This window comes from Hirundo rustica, chromosome 6, assembly GCF_015227805.2.
Source record: "Hirundo rustica isolate bHirRus1 chromosome 6, bHirRus1.pri.v3, whole genome shotgun sequence".
Taxonomy (NCBI): domain Eukaryota; kingdom Metazoa; phylum Chordata; class Aves; order Passeriformes; family Hirundinidae; genus Hirundo; species Hirundo rustica.
In genome coordinates this window covers 6,032,205-6,053,387 of record NC_053455.1, presented here as the reverse complement: position 1 = coordinate 6,053,387, position 21,183 = coordinate 6,032,205, and the positions used below count along the sequence as shown (strand labels likewise).

The 21,183-nt window shown below is 39.8% G+C and overlaps 1 protein-coding gene across 1 annotated transcript in view; it reads right to left on the bottom strand.

The window, feature by feature from the left end:
• Nucleotides 1-314: 314 nt before the first annotated feature.
• HIF1A (hypoxia inducible factor 1 subunit alpha) overlaps nt 315-21,183 on the bottom strand; it is a 34,656-nt gene continuing 13,787 nt past the window's right edge. The window contains exons 2-15 of the mRNA XM_040066654.1: nt 20,175-20,365; nt 19,064-19,209; nt 18,883-18,967; nt 15,517-15,629; nt 14,257-14,459; nt 12,525-12,631; nt 12,194-12,341; nt 11,026-11,246; nt 10,560-10,840; nt 9,917-10,039; nt 9,304-9,695; nt 8,352-8,460; nt 5,535-5,661; nt 315-5,374 (exon numbers count right to left, since the gene is read on the bottom strand). Coding sequence (XP_039922588.1) covers nt 5,223-5,374; nt 5,535-5,661; nt 8,352-8,460; nt 9,304-9,695; nt 9,917-10,039; nt 10,560-10,840; nt 11,026-11,246; nt 12,194-12,341; nt 12,525-12,631; nt 14,257-14,459; nt 15,517-15,629; nt 18,883-18,967; nt 19,064-19,209; nt 20,175-20,365 — 2,398 coding nt within the window. The 3' untranslated portion in view covers nt 315-5,222. The remainder of the gene's footprint in view (nt 5,375-5,534; nt 5,662-8,351; nt 8,461-9,303; nt 9,696-9,916; nt 10,040-10,559; nt 10,841-11,025; nt 11,247-12,193; nt 12,342-12,524; nt 12,632-14,256; nt 14,460-15,516; nt 15,630-18,882; nt 18,968-19,063; nt 19,210-20,174; nt 20,366-21,183) is intronic.

The following is a 21,183-nucleotide window of genomic DNA, read 5'->3' as shown; positions in this document are numbered from 1 at the left end:
TGACCTCTTCTGTTCACGCATTTGATCTGCCTAACTCAGGTGGGATAACCACAGGTGAATAGGATTCAGCTTGTATATAAATGTTATATATTTATATTATATTTAATATAAAATGTATGTTTTTGGAGACTGTGGCCATGTCTACTGCCTGCTGTCAGAAACTTGGGCATCAAGCAAAGTCTCAAAACTGCAGTAAAGTCTCAAAACTGCAAGGAGTTTGTTACTCAGCGCAGTGATTTAGTTCACTTTCAAGTCATCTCCACCTTTTACAATAGGGGAAAAGGGGGGGACAGAAAGATCACAGATGTCACAAATTAGAAACAAACCCTCTCATTTATTGAGTTTTATACTGTTACACAATCAAAAAGAAATACAGTCACAAGTACGTCAAAATGTTTCAAGAGGAATATCAATTGCAATATGTTGTACTTGGTTCCAAAAAAGAATTCCATTAAAATATACCACTTCTTCATCAGAGAATACTGCTATTATTCACAAAATCTACTGTACTGTATAAATCCAGCAGCAAACTCTTTAACTTTTTGGTAACTTGCTCAAGGTAAACAGGGAAGCAGAAGGAAAATGACAATTCATTTTTAGAATTTGGATCAAAAGTCACAGTGCTCCAGAACAGAGCTTTTCAGGGAGTTAAGTCAGAATTGGTATTTTTAATGAAAACTGGATACCCAACTTGTGTAAAATTCCTATGAAAATGGACTTCCTCCAAGTCCTTGTGGCCTGTGAGGTGTTTGTTTTCATGCTGGACAGTTAGAGTTTGAGTAACGTGCCTGAGTGCAGTGACATTTGAGCGAGATGCTGTGGTCAGGAGCAGGGCAGCAGTGGGGAGGGGACAGATGGCTGAGCTGAGGTCTGTCCAGCCCGGCTGACAGGGGCAGGATGATCCCAGATCCCACTGCACTCTGGGGAAAGGTTCACTCGGCAGTGACACTTGCCAACAGATACTGCCTTTAGCTGCCAGTGCTTAGCTGTTTAATGAAACAGCTCTTTAAGTAATGAAACATTACTATTAAATATGCAATAATCATTAGAATTATCTGACCTGACAGTTGTATTTCATTGGAAGCAGAGCTGATAGTTTCCATCCAAACTAAGCTTTGATGTCTTTAAAACCCTCATCAGTGTTATGTGTAAATGGTTCTTCTGGGCCCTAATCTGTGATTCTTTAATTCAGTAATTATTTTGGGAGACTTTAATGTGTGTACACAGGTACTATTAAGTTTCATTTCTCAGGTAAGTTGTTTCCATTTCACTCGAAGGTTTTCAAAGATCACCAAAGTCCAAGCCAGTCTCACTCAGTGAGAGGAGACTAGCAAGAGGTACTTTGGACTCCAGGCCACCCTCATTTACTCAGTATCTTACACCCAAGCTAAGTTGCTGCACAGCCTATTTAAGGGATTTCTGGGGATTTACAGCTGTAGTTAATTTTAACTACTTTCAGGTAAAGGAAGGAAATATGTCATCATACATATGACTTTAAAAATTCCTTTACCCTTTAACAAAATCATCACTGTTGATGATTAAAACATCAATTAAAAACTGAATGTAAAAACAGTAATTGTACTGTGCCCTGAAGAAGGCCTGGCTTGACTACTGCTGTAGTCAGGAAAACCTGGAAGGTAACTTTGTTATTCTCCTCAGTTTACCATTTTCACATAATTAGTATGTTCTATATATAGGAGAAAATACTGTATTTACCCACAGTTTCTTCTTTACAACAAAGAATAAATCACAGCATGATTTGGGTGGGAAGGGACCTTAAATTCCCCCCACTTCCAAGCCCCTGCCATGGGAAGGGACACCTTTCACTATCCCAGGTTGCTCCAAGACCCATCCAACCTGGCCTTGGACACTTCCAGGGCTAGGTTATCTACAGCTGCTCTTAGACATTGTGCCAATGTCTAATCACCCTCAGAGTCATTAATTTCCTCCTAATTTTGGTTACGGTGCCTCAACATTTTTAAAAAGGCAGCAACTCAGCAAAGAAAGCATGCAAAATCACTAAGAAAATACTTAGGAAGCTATTTGTTCTAGAAGCTTGTACTCCAAGTTAGCTCTAGAACTGTGTGTTCCTGGAGTCTAAAGAGAAAGAAAAAAAAAAAAAAAAAAAAAAAAAAAGTTTAACAGCAGGGAAAAAAAGTGAGCAAAACATAAATAATAAAAAACCCCACAACTGAAATTTGTACTTCTAGGTACTGCAAACTGGCATCTGCATTTAGCAAAGCTCCTACAAGGCCATAGCAACTACTGTTTCTTTTCTGTTCTCTTCTTGTTCAGTGTCTCTAGGAGGCTTGGGGGGCTTTTGTTAGGTTATTTTTCCCCTACAGTAAACCGAAACATCTACTGCAGTTCATCACAGCAATCAAAATGTTATTATCATGCAGAGTAAAAAATGTTAGAATTGAGATTTTTAGATGAAACATGTCTCAGTTAAATCCACAGCTGCTGTCACTAAGATCAGAGATGATCAAGGACAGGGTGGACGGGGCTCTGAGCAACCTGATCTCATGGAACGGGTCCCTGCCCATGACAGGGGTGTGGGAACAAAATGATCTCTAAAATCCCTTCCAACCCAAGCCACTCTCTGACTCCAGCAGGCTCATGACCATAAATCATATGGATCTCTTCAGTTTCCCTTCTCTTTTTAACACAGATTATAGTCTGAAAGCTTTGTGCCCTCTTGGTGCACTGAAGAGGTCTTGACAGATCCAAACAGGTCAGGCTCCTCCAAAACACGACCAAGGAGCAGCAGAACACCTCTGACCTGTCTCTTGGGAGTGCAAAGGGATAATTCCCCCCAGGCCAGCTCAAAGTTTGGTGGGGCAGTACACAAATAGAACCCAGCTGCACTTTTCACCTGTCTGCAAGACTCTCACAGAAGCACCACATCAATCCATGCAGAGCTAAAGCAGGAGGGATGCCCTAAACAGCAGGGGCTTAACCCAACTTCACTATTTAAACCTCCTAGCTGCTGACAGAAAAAGAAATGTCATAGAGAGAATGCCAGCCCAGACACAGCAGGCAGGGAGGAGTTCTGCTGCTTTTAGCCATTAAAAATGCATTAAAAGTGTTCACTAGTGAAAATGTTCTCTGCATGAAGCTTCAGCTGCAGCTGACTGCCCCTATATACCTTCTGTCTGTGCGACTTCTACTCAAAACTTTAACAAGTGTGCAACTGGCAGCAGTGCCTAATCAGTTTTTGTTAATAGTGTCCTTTTAATTTAATAGAGCTGTGGCAGTTTTGGAAAGTGCTCCTTTCAGTGAAACAGTAGTTTTAGAGAACAGGTTACACTTATGTACTATGACTGATTTCAAAACAGTGCAAAGAAACCAAAAAGTTTACAACATAAAACCAAAGTAACTCCTGTGACACTCCACGATTGATTACTTATATTGAGAGAAGTTTTGGAGAATGCAGAGAAGATCTTGGCCATATTTACACAACAAAGGGTTACCAGTAGCACTGTGTTTCATGACAGCAAAATGTGGAAAGTCACTGGCTCAAAATGTGGAACAAGTTTCATCAAGTACCAGCTTAATTTTTTAACCATGGAGTTTTGTGATAGAAATCCATCTCAGATCAATCACTCCTGTGACTTTTTCCTATTCCTGCTTTCCTGTGTTACCTTGATAAAGCTTCCAGAGACAAGCCTTTAAGCTGTTCATAAAGATGAATTCTTTCTGCTCTAATGTAAAACAAAAATGCTGCCTTCCTCGCTGCCAGGTTTGCTCACTGATGTGATTACAGGTTGAGAAGTGTAATAACGTCTTTGGCGAGTGGTACTACAACACTGTCTGGGAGACTTCAGTACTGAACAGGCTCAAATAATTAATGCAGAGATGTTACAACCAAAATAAGGAAGCAGTGATTTCCAATCAACTCTAAGTTAAGAAGGGAACACGGATGAACAATAACCACTAACAAAAATATAAATTATCTCATTTCTCTCAGATAACACACTCCCCAAGGGGGCCTGGTCCACATATAGTTTATTGATGTAAGAAAACAATACAGTTAGTGTTAGATCCAACCACAAAGAGCAAAAAGAATGAGTGAATGAAGGTTTTGTACAGTACATATAGGAAAATAAGATGTTTGTGACAACTATATAGTTCTAAATAAAAAGGCTTCTAAATATATTCAAGTTATTGAAATCTACATGAAAACATATGGATGTTAATAGCAACAAGGTGCATAAAACCAAAACATCAAAATATTGAGCAACTCAATGATGTACTAGATAAAAGTTTGCTAACAATGCAAGATGTTTTACAATCTGCTTGAAATATCACCTATACCACACAGGGTAAGCTGAACATTTAGATTTAAGATCATACACAATATTAGCATTAACTTCAACAACTACAGGCAGGGATTTTTTTTTTTTTTTTAAGCTGGCAAAGTGACTACTTTAACATCAAACTTTCTCTAAATTGAGAACGTATCCAAAAAAAATGCTGCTAGCCCTTTCCAGATAAAGCCTTTCCTTTGACTAACCACACCCACTGAAGTCAAAAGCATAAGACAGCATTTAAGAACAATTTATATTACAACGTGACTAAAATAATGACATAATCCAGGTTTAAACACGTTTTCATAGGCAAACAAAAGATTCTTCTTAAAAACTAGTTTTTATAAACGCAGAATATATTGCATGAGGAACTGCTGGTATTTTTTAAGAAAATATATTGTGCGATTGTGGCTACAATGCACCGCTGCAAAGCATTGTTGTTTCTTATAAAAACTATTAACATAAAAAAACTTACTTGAACATAAAGAGTAAGAGAGCACAAGTCTTCCAACTACCTATGAAAAGCAGGATGGAAGTATTGCCAGTTTTTCCTGTGTTGACATTTTACTAATGATAAGTTTGGTGACCAACTCCCCAGCCAAAAAATAAATATTTTTTTTTTTAAATCAGGTGCATATTTCAAAGCTGCTATTGCAAGTGTGTTTTAAATGTAATGGACTTAAAAGTGTATGTACCAAAGAATTATAAAAATGCACTAGAGTTTGAGTTATTGTTACATAAAGAACATATTAAAAAGGCTGTCAAAATAAGTAGAAAGGGGATCAAAACTGAACTAACTGAATTAGTGCAGTACTGTAGCCAGGCTTCTAAAATCAGATATAGAAAATATAAATAGACTGCTTTAGGTGATGATTCACCAGTGTCCAAAAAAGGAGCAAGTTTTGTGAAAGCTCAGTTAACTTGATCCAGAGCTCTGAGCAGTTCTTCCCCCTGTAGCAGGTTTCTGTTGCCTTGTATGGGAGCGTTTACTTCGCAGTCGTAACTCGTGAGTTGGGGGAGTCCACTCTCATCCATCGACTGCCCTAGAAGTTTACTCGCTATGTCTACAGAGGGAGGGGAAGGAGAAAAAGTGCAGTTTATTCACCATGCTTAACCTCTCCTAGAGCTGTTTCACAAGGAGATAAGTTTGGAGAGGTTTGGAGAGTCTGCTCTCTTTCCCACAGCCCCCTCCACCCCCTCTGCCTAGGAAAGGAAGATACCAACCAGTTGATAGTAGAATGATTGTCTTTTGCTCCACTCCACTGTGACCATTTGTTTTGCATCCCTTTACACGTTTCCAAGCAAGTGATGCATTTCCTCCACGGTCACCTGTCTGTTGGAATAAAGACCCCTAGAAAGAAATATAATGAATCTTCTTTAGTGAATATTGTATCTTTATAACCCTCCACATCCCCCTTCCAAATGAACAGTTCCCGTCACCAAGCACTAATGTGGTATTGTTACAATTTAAAGTGGTTTTTGTACAGAATTTGCGGAGAAATATATTTCCAAGTACACTAACTTGAAAATTATTTAACAGAAAACTGAATCAGGTTTCAAGACGTGACTTCCCTTACAGAAAATAATTACAAAATCCTGGTTATCATCAGTTACCACGCTCAAGATTAGCGTGTACATGTACACAAACACACCCATTTAATTACCACTGCTCTGGGGTGAGTAAGCATCAGGTTTTCACTGGAGTATCTAATGGCTTTCTGCACTGGAATTAATAGTGTAGGCAGGAGAGTCAGGAACCTCACTAGGTCGATTCTATCTACACGTTTAGGATTAAATTCTGCTTGCACTCCAGTTATTGCCACCAAGCCACCTGCCCAAGCTTTGTGGAAAACGCAGTCCTACACCAGTCTAGTACAGATATGGCTCCTTAGCATGTTGTTTTGACAGCAGAACAGAAGATATGGAGATTAGGAAGCTGTAAGGGCTTTGTATAATTGAGGTAAGGAAGAAGAAGCTGCCACTGAAACAGATGGGATGGAAGGAAAAAGCACCATCATCTTAGTATCAAGTCTGCTGGCAAAAGTACTTGAATCTGCAAAGTTTGGTCTTGTTAGTGATACTGACTGCTGCAAAAAGAGGAGAAGGTATTTCAGAACACTGCCATTGTCCTCAAAATAGTGAGGAGCACATGTTTTCAGGTTGTAAAACACCCGTGTAAGTCAAAAGAGCAGCTGAATAGTAGAAGTTATAGTTAACTCAGAGCTACAGTTCATAATGAGATTAGTCACCTATATTGCTGCTGCTGCTTATTTTTTACCATGAATGCATTCCAGCCCTTCATGTTAAGGAAGATATGGCTTATAAGTGTTCCACTGTAATGATTTATATCATTATTTTATAACCTCACTGTAGTACAGTATTTTATAACCTTACTATATCTTATCCTTGTCTAATTCTCCTGTTTTCTAGAAAGCTAAAGTAGTGTTTTACTTTGGTTTTCACTTATTTTCATTCTTTGCAAAATACATCCCACTTCCCTTGAGCGAAAAAGTTGTGGCAAGTGTTTGTACAACCCTAGAACAGCATGCATTCTAAGCCTGGGTTTAACATCATTTTTCTTCTGCTTGTGTGAAAGGCCTGTCCATCCTCCCAGAAATCCACTGTGGAGACAGAAGCCAAACAACTAAAGCACTTCTTAAAATAACTCCACTAAGACCCAGCTTCATGGAAATTCAGCTTCTGCCTCTGAGAAACCATCAAAATATTTATAGCTCTTTTTTCAGATACAGACAAAAGAAAAAGGTTTAGCAAAGGATGAAGTCTGAACCTGTAAGCATTAAAGTGGCACTAAGCACAGAAGCCTGAACACTATTCCAGCAGTTAACACTGAACTGCTTGTGTTCCGTGTATTTAATGATATCCCATGCTGTTTTGAATACTTTATCAGCAACATTATGAGCTGTAGCACCTCTGCATGAGAAAAGGGCAGTGGAAGGCACTAACATTTCTTGCAGAACTATGAATTCTTACAGGGTTCTGGAAGCAGCAGAACTACATGCATGGAAGTGCAAAGTATTTAGCAAATGAAAACAACCACACAGAAAAGGCATAGAAAAATCCATTTGTCCTACGCCCAGACTAGAATGCTAGTACAGGAGTAAGGAGAGTTCAGGAGAGAAATAATCCTGCACTGTAAGATATGATAGATGACTACAACTAGGAGGGGGCCCAGTAGAGGAACAAAAGCTCAAAGGCTACATTGGAGTAGAGGAATTAAGACTAAGACTTCTCAAAACTTGACAAGTTGGAATTTGCAGTGAAGATGAGTGAGAGAACAGTGTGCAATGGCAAAGCTCAAGGTTTCAAAATACTGAGAGCTGACAGTGAGACACAGATTATGGGGACAATGTGCCCTTGCAGAAAATAACAAGCTGGACATCCCCCAACCAAGTGACCCAAATCTAGGAGTTACTCCATCTACAAAGTTTATTTTGAATAGCTAGGACAGATGAGGATGAGCTACTCCCAAGTGCCCACACTAATACTAGAGAGAGCATGCATGAAAGGGAGTGACAGTAATAGACATTTTCTAGGTTATTATAGGAGCTCTCTACCCTCACAGTTCAGATGGTCTCGTTATCTGATTAAGTAAAGGAATCCCAGACCCAATGAAAAAATAACATAGGAAGAAGCATAAGAACACTAATCTCCAGTGTTGGCAAATATGAAAAGTGAGTTTGAATTCAAATGTTAAATAAATACAGCAATTACACATTTAAAAGTGATACCTTACACTTGTGCATTTTCCACTAAAGAAACACATATGCTCACAGAAGAGTATCTACTACCTAATCAAGAAATGCACTTGGGTGTAGAGGGCACTTTTGAAAAGTTGACAGTAAAAGAGAACAAAAAGTAGAGTGTCTGCATATATATATATATAAATTTCACTATCAATTATCTCTCATCCCAAGATTCCACTGCTTGCCAACAGCTCAACTCAGGAGTCTGCACTGATGCCTCATTTGAGAAATTGCAAGGTTAAAAGTGAATATTTTAAAATGGTAAAACAAAACTCACAATTCCAACTGCCTGAAAAAGTGAACCATCATGTTCCATTTTTCGTTTTCTCTGAGCATTATGCAAAGCTAGCATCTTTGGATTTAGTTCTTCATCCAGTGCAGAAGATCTAAGAAAAATTGATTCAGGCTGTTAAGACGTTTCTACTTTCCTCAAGCCATTCTTCTTCTGTGGACATTTATATATACAACATCACAGAACTGAATTTGTGAACTCTGCTACTTTTCGTTCATAAATTGACTTATTTCAACAATCATTTTCTATGAGCATAGCAAATGTTAGCCTTTAATCTTGCTGTGAAGCTCAGAATGAGTTTTAACAAAAATTTTTAAATCTGCAGGAAAAAAAGCATAAAAGTTCAGCAGTTCACTTTCAACAGAAAGAAGGGAAGGAAGGGCGAGGGCAAGTCTATTTTGAATATTTCTATGCATAGATAAATCTTTTACAAATCACAAATCTCATGTTTTATTTAATATAGTTTTCTATTGTGATAAATATCTACTACAGGCACCACAGTCCATCACAAAACACATTTCATTTGAAAAGCAGTATCTACTGCTTGTAGCTATCTGTATATCTGCAGCATCTATAGCACAGACTGTAGTTGTCTCTTACCTCTAACACAGTGGACAAGGAAAGCACCAGAAACATTGTGTAGGAGTAATTACCTAAATTGCCTACCGCATTTTTATAAAGGCTGCTCATCAGGTACAGGAGCAGAACAGAATTTTTATAGTAGCTGGCTTTTACATGAGGTGCTTAGGTAAAAGCTACCATGAAATTAGGGGAGTTTACTGTTAAAAAAAAAAAAGACTCATTTGACACATCCAAATTTAAATGTCTCAATTTCTACTCTGAAGAACGCTGAGGATGAACACACAACAGCAGGCAGAAATTTTATCTAATTCCTTGAACAGACACCAGGGCTTAAGCTGCACTTATTTCAAAATACCTTTTATTCAGAGTGACTGTTAGCAAGCTGGGCGCTCCTGGAGAAGGCTTTTCCACCTGCTCCACCGCTCCTTTCCCTGCTCTGATGGGAGAGGCAGTCCGACTCGTGCTCCCGCCGTAGGGCGAGGCGGGGGCACTGCTGGACTCGGCCAGCCCGCGCACGGGCGACGAGGGGACAATCATCGTCTTCACGTCGTCGGCGCGCTCCGCCGGCTTCGCCTCCTCCGTGCCGCCCACTGCCGGCTGGCTCTGCTGGAATATGGTGATGGTGGCTGCACTCTGAGAGCTGGGGGAGCTGCTTTCCAGAGGGGACAGCTGATCGAAGGAGCGCAGCTGGAAGTCGTCATCCATCGGGATGTAAGGAGCCAACATCTCTAAATCTAAATCGGTTTCCTGGAAGAGGCAAGAGGAGGAACTTATCAGTGTGGAAGAAATCTCAGCTGAGACTCCATCAAGGCTTTTCCTTTCACCAAATCCTCACAATTTTTTTTGTATTTTACACTTTAATCAAAGTATTACATAAAAAGGGAAGGAGGTTCCTGAAAACATTCTAAAAAGGAAAAGAAGTACACTCAGAATAAGATGATAAAGAATTTTAAGTTACTGTACTTTACCTGAGTAGAGAATGGATTTTTTGCTTCTGTATCTATGGCAAAGAGTTTCTCCACTAATTCCAGTTTGAATTCACTGGCCATATCATTATCCACATCAAAGCAGTAATCATTGGGACTACTGGGCTGTGAAAACATTTTGAACACAGTTTTAGGTTTTTGTCATTGCATCACCTGGCCTTGTTACCTACAGATTCTCTGCAAAATGTTCTAATGTAGAAACTAATCCCAAGCTGTAGCTGCACAGAATTAAAATGGGAAAGGAAAACACTCACATTTATCTGTATACATTCAAATTTACCCCACCAGGGAAGCACTTGCTTAGCTGAAACCTGGAAGTAACCTCTACAGTAATTTACTGCAACTACTTTGCTGTATAGGGAAGTTGTGTCTGAACCAACTGAATGAAAAAGACCAATCCCAAGCTCTCCTTATTTCTATCAGATAGTATTGCATACATTTGCAAGGCTCACTTTAAATGAAAAGATACAATTTATCAGTTTCCTCAGATCATGGCGTGAGCTTAAGTCATAAGGTAGAAATAATTTCCAATTCCTGTCCTGGCTGCATCCTTAACCAGATCTGCCCCACAAGCCCCAACAGCACATCCATTTTAATGACAGCATTTCCAAATTACGAAACTCACCTCAGGTGAACTTTGGCTGGTACTTGCATCAGAAGGGCTGGTTGGTTGCTCTTGCACCTGAGGCATGGTAAAAGAAAGTTCGAGTGGCTCTGTGTTTGGCTCCAGCTTTGATACGACTTCTCTATTGAGTGCAGGATCAGCATTGCTACGAAGTGGCTTTGTAGTTTCAGAGGCAGGTAGTGGGGACATTGCCATATTTATATTCTGCAATTTCTCACTGGATGAGGGGAGCATTACATCATTATACAAAGGAACTTCATCACATTGTTGTTCATCAGACTCTATAAAAATTAAAAGAAACCATCAACCTAAGTAACAGCACTGTGCGTGTCTATGGACCTCATTAAATTTAAAGAGCAGCTGAAATACCACCGGGCAAGTGGTACTGAGGGGTTATTTTATGAAATCTACTATAAAACAGTAACTTTGCTCATTAACATGCTCTCCAATTTAAACACACACCCACCATTACTGCTGAAATCTAGAGAGATAATTGTGTCTCCAGCAGCTGGGGCCAGCACAGTTAAAGCATCTGGTTCCTGTTTTAGTTTTTCAAATAGGCTGTTGGTATCATCCAGGTCATCTTTACTGAATATTTTGGTCATTTTCATGTCAGGGGACTCCACTGGTTTCAGCATACACTCAGTTTGTCCAAGAGAAAAAATTAAGTCCTTCTGAACAATTCCACTGTCAGACAGAAAGGAAGATGATTGTTAAAGAACAGCTAAAAGGAATAAATTCTGGCTTAATAGTTTTGTAGGTTGAAACCCACCCACTCTCCCCACCCAAAAGCAAACCAAAAACACCCCACCACATATATCCCACAAAATTATCAGGATAAGAGCTTTAAGTTTTTTTTTTTTTTTTTTTTTTTTTTTTTTTTTTTTTTTTTTTTTTTTTTTTTTTTTTTTTTTTTTTTTTGTTACTCATTCTTTCCTCAAAAGTAACAGACAAAGCAAGCACTGATTGTGGTGCAATCATAAAAAAGTAACAACATAAATGTGCTTCTCTGAAAGCACTGAAAAAGGAAAAGATTAAAAAAAAAGGCAAAAAGTTAGATATTTCCTTAACTACTTTTCTTTGTTTTAAATGAATGTGCAATATCTTGATAGATTCATATTGGGACATTCACTGAAGTTTTTAAAAACTAATTCAGGACTATCAGACATTTGCAGAAGAATAGTCAACCAGTCTGCCCTCGGCTGAAGCTTCTAATTAAAAGAGGAGTTCTAAAGAAGAAAAAATTAGATGGGATTGAGACTGACACCACTACTGCTGCTCTGACTCCATGACAAAGTTATTAGTGGAATTAACTGCTCCAGACTTTGGACAAAGATTAGAGAGCTGTCTAGAATGCACACAAACACCCAAGTGCTTCCAATCACACAAAAGAGGCTGGTTCTACATTCATTTACCTGCACAGATCATCTACTGACATCACTAGACCAAAAATGCATTTTGTTTCCAAACACAATTTCTAATCCTAGGACAGGCAGTATTCTAAGAAGTATTCTATTTCGCTGGTAGGGAACAGCAACATCACAACATACTCAGCAGGGGATCAGTGCCATCAGAATCTGACTTGGTCTTCAGTAAAAATGATTACAAAGAACACTGCAGTCCACTCAACTTACCTCAATACATAGTTCACACACACTATGCACTGTGGCTGAGAATTCTTAGTGTTGTATATAACAGTTGCTTGAGTTTCAACCCAGACATAGCCACCTTGTTTGGCCAGCATTCTGTACTGTCCTGTCGTCACCTGCCCTTTTGTGAACACTAAAAGCAGAAAGAACATGAGCTTTAATTACAGGCAGAAAAAACCCAGAACTGTTTGAGGTCAGTATTCATTGCAGATTCTTATCTGCAACTAAAAGAAAGCCCTTGTTCTTCTGCTGCTCTCCCCCAGAGCTGCCTCTCATCTCTTGTAGTTTGAGGGCTTTAAATTCAGTTTTCACTTACTGTCGTGGTGTGTTTTGGTCAGATGATCAGAATCCAGTGCGTGATAGTACTCATAGATTGAGCGACCCAGGAGCTCCTCTGGCTCGTACCCCATCAACTCTGTAATTCTTTAAAACAAGGGAAAAAATTGCTACGTGAAAGCAGACAGGGGCCAGCACAAATACCAGAGCATTTGGATGCTTGCACATCTAGAAAAACCTTAAGAATCACTTCCACACATAGCAGCAGCAAATTTGGTTTACTGGGACTTTTCATTTTGAAATAAATTGCTCTTTTGGTGCTTTTTTAAAAGAGAAATTTCAGCAGCCATACTCACACTCATTGAGTATTTTATAAATCATATAGTGGGGATAGGATTAAACAAATCCCCACTTTTCAGACCTTTTTTCTTTTTGCTTCAAGGCAGACCATCTGCTTACAGACCAGCTTAGGCAAATATGAAAATTTAACAAAATAACAAAGATATACTTTAACAGTTTTAATCCTGCAACTAATTGAAATTAGGAATTAGATTTACTCTTCTCACTCAAGCACTGCCTACTTTTAAGGCAAATGGGATTTCTTTAGTCTCTAGAGGGCAGTGCTAACCACGGAAGTGCCTGTGTTTTGCCCCGTTCTAGATGCAGAATGTGACCAAATAAGTACCTTTTATGTGACACCATCAGTGCTAGAAAGGTTGTTACTGCAGAGGTCAGAAATAACCTGCATCAACCTTCTTTCTGCATCTAACTGCAACATCTAACTAGAAATTCACTTTTGTTATAAGTAAAGGAAATGGGTAGTAACAAATGACAACAAATTAAAAAAAAACAAAAAAAAGAAACAAACCAACCCCAAACAAAAAAACTTGAGCTGACTATTTCCTTCATTTGCATTTATCTAATTTAACAACTAAGTTCCCAGAGGATAGCAAAATCAGTCTTATGTGTCTGACTACACCCCTGATTTGCACCAGAACACAAAATCTCATTTTTCAACAGCAGATGTATTGCATTAAAAGCACAGCTGAACGTCTGGGGTTTTTTTGACAGAAGAAAGCAGACACTGATCTTCTGAGGAAGGGCGAGGGGGAGGAAGCAGTAGCAATAAAATACATCTGACAAGTATTACACACACACTCTTTTCAGTCACCAAAATGCCCCATCTTTGACAAACTTAAAATCCTGCTTTTTTCAGTGTCTGAATGAATGTTCTCATTTCAATTTAAATCACTGCCACTACAGTAAAGGCCAATTTGAATAGTTAACTGAAGGCAAAGGATTTATTCATAGAATGGCTTGGGTTGGAAGGCAGCTTCAAGACCACCCTGTTCCAAACCCCTGCCATGGGCACAGACATCTTTCACTAGAGCAGCTGCTCAGGGCTCTATCCAACCTGGTCTGGAACATTTCCAGGGATGAGGCAGCCACACCTTCTTGTCAAGAATTTCTTCCTAATATGTAATCTAAACATGCCCTCTATCAGTTTACAGTCATTGTCCTGTCACTCTCTGTGAGTATAAAAAGTCCTGTTCCCTTTTGTTATTCCAAAGTAATAACCCTGCATCCTCCTTAGATCTAAAAATCTGGCTTTTAATCCATCCTGATCAGTTAGGAAAAGCCCATGTATGCCACCAACGATTACATTGTCAAGATGAATTAACTTATTGAGAAGGCAAACATTAGCCAACATGTACCAGCCCTGCAAATCTTCCAAATGAACTGGTTTTTACAGTCTAAATCACGTACATTACCTTTCATCACAATAGGAAAATTTCATATCGAGACTGTGACGACTGAGGAAGGTTTTACTGTCCAGGGGGACCTCAATGTTGGAGGGGTGAGGAATAGGTTCACAGATCAACACCAGGCAGGTCATGGGAGGCTTTTTGTACCCGCAGTGCGTCTGGTTCCCGCACGTGTCGTACACACGGATGTGGCCGGTGCAGTGCAGCACCTGCAGGGGAGGTGGATTTCAGAAAGAGACGAGGTTTGGTCTGTCACACAACACAACCCTATTTCCACAGGCATGCCCTGAGCCAAGTCCTTCCCCACCCCACAAGGGGACAGTGAGATGGGATGGCTGGAGGAGAGCAGTGTCCTCTCCTCCTTCTCCTCACCCCATACATCCCGGGATGGGTTCACAGCCCAACTCCTTGCTCAGGAGTTGAAGCAATGCCAGACATTGCTGCATTTCTGTGAAGTCTTCTTTTTAGCCACAGTAATGACAACTCTGATGAGCAGCTGCCTCAGCAAAAGGTATCCACGATTTAAATCTGGAAGTTATGGTAATAGTAGCAACGCCCATTTTAGCTATTCTGCAGAGGTGATGACAGATCAAATACATTCTTCAACAGACAGGAACTTTTGCATTTCGTGGGGTTTTCTTTTAACCATTCTGAAGTAGAAATAGTTCACAGGCAGCAGCAAAGAAGTTGTTTGATCCAGAATAATCAAATTCAAATCATAAAAGAGAACTGTGAGCCATAATCCACTGGATACAGTAAAAGGTTACTTTGTCCAGAGGAGAAAATGCATTCACTGCAGAAAGTTATCGGGCTGGCCTCTTTTTGTTCCAACTGTTACAAAAGGGAGAGCCAGCAGCTTCAAAAGAATGGCATTGAAATCCTTCAGAGAGACCTCAACTACCACATTTTCAGTGACAAATCAAAAGAAATCAGGGATCAGCATAAGTGATGTCAAGTACTTTTTTCCCAGAGAAGGCTTTATGCAAACATATTTGGTAATTATAATTGTTTGTAAGTAAATGACCTCTAATTTAAAATGGAAAATTTATTAAAAGAGTTTTGAAAAACTAATTTTAAAACATTGTTTCAGTTACCTCTGTGATGTATTCAGCATTAAAATTCAGCATAATGAAGCACAATCATTAAATTAGAAAGTACTTAGTGAAATTCAAGCTCATTACATGAAACAAAAATGTTGAAACACAGTGTTATGACATCTGAAGAGGAAGCTGCCAAACTATGCAAATATTCCTTTGCATTAGTTACCTTCCATGTAGCAGACTTTATATTCACTGTTCTTCCCCTGCTAGTCAGTGTACACTTCATTCTGAGAAAAAAGCTGCGCTCCGTGTTTTGCTCTTTGCCCTTTTTCACAGGACCTAGCAGAAGCAAACAGCAAACCAATTCTTAAGACACCTGGATTATCTTCCAAAGGCATTAAAAAAACCTCCACAAACATATTATAGGACTCTAAGGGAAGAACTAAAAAAATTTATACACCTAATAGCACTTCTGATAATGGCATTTTTAGAGCAAGTTTTACTATCACATAGGAAAAAAAAAACCAACAAACACTAAAATTTGGTTTGTGCTGGAAGTGGCCTTAAAGACCATCTTCTTCCAGCCCTGCTGCCATGTGCAGGGACTCCTTCCACTATCCCAGGTTGCTCCAGGCCCCATCCAACCTGGCCTGGAACACTGCCAGGGATGGGACATCCACAGCTCCTCTGGGCAACCTTTGCCAGGGTCTTAGCACCCTCACTGAGAAGAATTCTTTCCCAAAAACCACCTAACCCTGCCCTCTGTCAGTGGAAACCATTCCCCTTGTCCTGTCACTCCAGGTCATTGTCCAAAGTCCCTCTCCAGCTCTCTTGGAGCCGCTTTAGGTACAGGAAGGGACTCAAAGATCTCCCCAGAGCCATTTCTTCTTCAGGGCAAACAATCCCAGCCCTCTCTCAGTCTGTCCTCACAGGAGAGGCTTTTGATGCAGCCCAGTTTCAATGTTTTAAGATCGGGATTTTATTTGTAGCCAATTCCACGCTCTCAGATTTCAGGAAAAAGGAGCAGGAAGAAAGAGAGACCAATTGGAAATTTAATATATTTTAAAATCGTGACAGAGGACAAGAAAAACATATGTAGAATAAGAAGCCCTGTTGAGGTGAATTCCACTGAAATGCATCAGTTACTCACTATGAGGAGGTTCAAACCAAACACCTTTTGGGCTTGTTGCACTTCAGGACTGCAAGTTTTTATAGTCAAAATTAACAGCTCAGCTGTTTATATGCATCCATATATTTCCATGGTGATTTACACTCTTGCAGTAAACAGGGACCAAGTTTTTAAACACATTATTAACATTCCTGGGAGAAAAAAAAGTCAAGAAACCCTAATACAAATCAACGTTGGCAGCACTTATTTTTCAGCCTCACTTGCTTCCAGCAGGCTTTAAGTTAAATTTTTGCCTGTCCAGGGGAGATCCTTGCAGAGTCAATTACTAGTTACACTACTGTGGGCAAAGAAAATGTAACTGATGCTATCAGGAGAGCTGCAAGCAGCTCACAATGTGTGCAAGGAAGAAATGCAGTACCCAGGAGAAGGAGCAGTGGAAGAGCCAGTTTGCTGAGGCTTGCTAAAGAGCAAGGGCCAAATCATGGCAGGGGGGGAAGTTTAGAACATGTGAGCTTACTTCTGATACAAGTTTATACAATAATTTGTTCTCTTCCTCCACAGACAATAGTAGCTATGAAATCCTTCATGGTGGCTTGCACTGCAGCTACTGGCTTGACAAAATTAATTAGAGAAGTGTTAAAGCCCCTTCGCTAACTTGTTTATTGGTTCTAGCAGAGGCAAAGACTAAAGGGCTCAAGTATATTTTATGCTACTTTAAAACAACCTTGATAATGGACGAAGTGGGGGTGAAACTAAAGCACAATTCACAAAAGCAGCAAAAACTTATTTAATTCAGTAAGTTTTAAGAGTTAAACCAATCTAGAAATTTATAGCTGAAGATCATAGAACATTTCTGCTACCAAGTGCAGATGCATGAGACTCTGCTTCCAGAAGCAGCTGTAGAAGATGGAGCAACTTTCAAGTCTGGTTCAGCACTGTACATTATTTTTTAAAAGGGCCAGCTTTGAAATTTTAAAAAGCAGCTTCATAAAATGAGAATGCAGTTCTGTTTCTGCCAGTCGCATTTGTATTCACTTGCACAGTCCCAAAGGGGAATATTTAATACTCAATTCAAAACCAAAATAATTCCACTGATGTAAGAGCTGCAGTAGAAGGCAACCTGGGAATACTAATAAATATAAAAATGTACTATTACTACTGTAATTTAGACTTCTGTCTGCCAACGTCATTTACAAAACAGCTTTTGTAATAATGCTTTCCAGACATCTGATTCCAGTCTGGCCAATTTAGACATGCTTGAGATGGTTTGCATGAGACTCAGTGATATGACATTTTTAAGAATAAGCTTTTGCAACAAAACCAGGTTTTTTACATTGCTTTAGGGAAATTGTTCCCCCCCCCCCCCCCCCAAGATGGATTACTGTATTCCAAAGGGGGAGGCAGGGGAGAAGTCTAATCTAGCCTTAGAAATATACTTCAATTCTAAGGGCAGACAAGTTTACAAAATGCTTAAAAAATCAAAGTCGGGCCCTTAATGCCATGGGATCTTATCAGGTCCTTTCCACTAAATTAAATAGGAAGACAACCTAAGACTTACACAAGATTTACAGTGCTACGAAAAAAGCAGAGGTCAGGTTTATTAATTTATCACTCTCTGAATTCAGAGTCCATATAAACATCATCTGATGAAACAGAAAGTAGAGAGGTCAGATTTTAGGCTTCTAACTACTGAGTAAAGCAGATTTGTTTTGAGGCATGCAGGCTGCCAAGCCTTTATGGCCTTTATCAAATCTTTAGAAGACATAAAAGCTGTAATTCATGGGCAATTGTTAAATTTCAAAGCATACAGCGCACGTAAACACAGTGTTATGCTCCCTCAGATGGAGAAAAGAGGAGCCAGAAATGTTGGAAAAGATACCAATTTCATGCACCAATTAAAAGGTGCAGAGAAGCATTAACCCCAAAGCCCTTTTGGGGGCTGTTCAAGTATTCCCAGATTAGTGACTTGGCGTCCTAAAATTTAAATACAGCATTTTTTTTTTTTTTTTTTTTTTGTCTTGGGTATACCACCACAGATTTCTTGAAGAAAGCATTTGTTCTCAGCTCTCCTGTAAAGGCAAGGCCTGACCAAGGCAAATGCACCAACTGAGATTCTCCATGTCCCTCTACAGCAATTTCTTAAAATCATTCTCATTCAACCTACCTCTAATTCTATTCCTGTAGGCATTTTTTCTTTCAACCCTCAAGAACTCCATTTTAGTCATTAATTTTGTTAGATTAAAGAATCCTAATGAAGTCTCATTTCTTCTATAATTAGGATATAGCCAGAACATTTTGGTTATTGCTGTTGTTAATGCCTCTCAATAAGGTTTAATTTGAGATGTAATAAAACATATTAGCTTTTTAACTCAGCACCATATTCTGGCATATCTCCACCTGTATTAATGTCAACAGAAACTACCCATAAGCAAATTAAACTGATTTTTTTTTCTTTCTTCTCACCATTTCTGTGTGTAAGCATTTCTCTCAGCTCCTCGTGGTCACAGGGATGAGTGAAATCAAATACACTGTGCCCCGTCAACTCAAACTGCAAAAATTAAGAGGTAAAAGGGTGTTTAACTTCACATACACAAAAAAATCAAACAGCTTTTTGAAATTGTCTTAGGAAATGTCAGTATTTCACCTGAGTGAGTCCCATGCACTTGTTCACGTTTTCAGACATGTAAATCATGTCCCCATCTTCAGACAGAACCATGACAAAGCCATCGAGAGCTTTCAAGTAGAAACAGTTCAGTTCCTTCTCCATTTTGGCTTCTGTCTCCAGCTCACCTGCAAGCAGCCACACATTTTTGTTTAAGCAAACACCAGCCATTCTTCACTTACCAGCAGGAATGACTTTTGGCACCAGTCTGCAAGGAGTCAATCTTGCAGGACCATTCAAAACCAGTATAATTCATTTAGATAAGTGATCAGCTCAATTCTTAAAGCTCTAGTAAAGGTATCAGAAATCACAGAAAATCAGAGTGAAGTTAAGCCTCTGTGCTGTTATGTATTTACCAATATCCTTTCCACCTTAAAGAAAAGGTCTATGTGGCGAAAAAATGTGTATTTTCACCCATGTGAAAAAAGGCATTATAAACTTCTCTCAGGGGCTTTCTGGGAGAGTTTTTAGAGTCTGGCTGCTGAAGTTCCTCCTCCATACAGTGGAGGCAGCCATGCATGAGCACAAATAACCAGTATAGCACCCATGGCAGGCTATCAGCCACTGGCTCCCAACCTGGCTCAGATATTCCTGCAGTTGCATGGGCAGGTGTAGCTGCAGGGACAACACATCCCCAGCTGACTTCACCTCCAGAGAAGCACATCACAGAAACACAATTGACAAAACTATTCCTTGCAGTTTATATTAAGGGAACACAACTCTAGTTAGCTCAGTCAAACCTTGAGCCAATTACTTACAGTCAAGAAAGCACAGCTAGAACAAACAAGTTTATGGGGAAAAGTGGTTTAAGTGAAGGAAGAGAGAGAGAGGGAGAAAGGTCAAATGAGACTGAAAATGGCACTACAGCTGTGATGAGACAACCAGGATCACCAGAATAAAAAGGGAAAAAATGAAATCCAACAAACGGAATTTTTCCTGTCATTGCCAATAGCTGATTTCTGCTATAAGGTCTCCCACCTTCCCAGAGAAAGGACACAGCTAACAACGCATTCATTTATTTTACTGCTGACAGGTCTTACAAACAGATTCTTCCTCAGCATCCCTCCCAGCTGGTGCCACGTTGCTCCCTTACCAGCGTCCAGCAGCTTCCTCATGCGCAGGTAGCTGATGGTCAGCCTCATGATGGACGCCTTGTCCAGGTGTGCGCTCACGGTGTGGGGCAGGGGCAGCTGGTGGGCCAGCTCATAGAACACCTCGGACTCCTTGCTCCTCCGGCACCGGGCTGCATCCCTCGACTTCTCTTTCCTGCGTTCAGAGCTAATCCTGTAGAAACAAAGTTTGGGGTTAATACAGGGAACCCAGCTCTCCGTGACCTGTGTCTTTGAAACTGTTTCCCAGACGCCAAGTAAACCAGTTGTGAAAGTTGAAAAATGTAAAGATACAATTTAAAAGAGCAAGTGTAATTCTTTGTATCAACTTCTGCCCCAGTTGGGCTCCGACAGAACTAAATTCAAGCCCGGAGCGTCTTCCGACAAGATCAGTTCTTCAAAGAGACGCTTTTGTACTCAGAATCTTTCCTGCTGATCTCATACCTTGAGTGCTGCCTCTCCAGCCTCCAAACCCTGACCGTTCAAGTTCATGCAACAAATTACAGAGTAGGTAATTTGCAGCTCAAAGCTCCAGCATCATGTATCATGCACATTCTCCAAGTTCTTCCTTTTTTACCACCCTTACAAAGCCCATCTAAAAAGTCAGATAATCAAGGATACTTATTTAACATGAGGAATGCTGCTTTTCAAGTGATCCAGAAAGTTCCTTTCCCAAAACCAGTCCATGATGATTCCATGATTTACTCTTCCTCTAGAAAAGTCCCTTCCAGAGTCTTCCCTATACTGGAAAGCAATACCTCATTCTCCTTCTGCTGCCTGTAGACCTGCCTCCTCCAGAACACGAGGTAAAGAACAGCTCACTGAGAGAAAGCACCGAAACAGTTAAGACTGTCAGTAACAAGGAGAATTCTCCCTTTTCCCAACACCCACATCAGGTCACCTCTGTCTCATGCATTTGGTCAGATGAGTTTTGAACTAAACATTTTCACATGGGAGCTCCAAATTTTTCGTGTGTGCAAACAAGAACTCCGT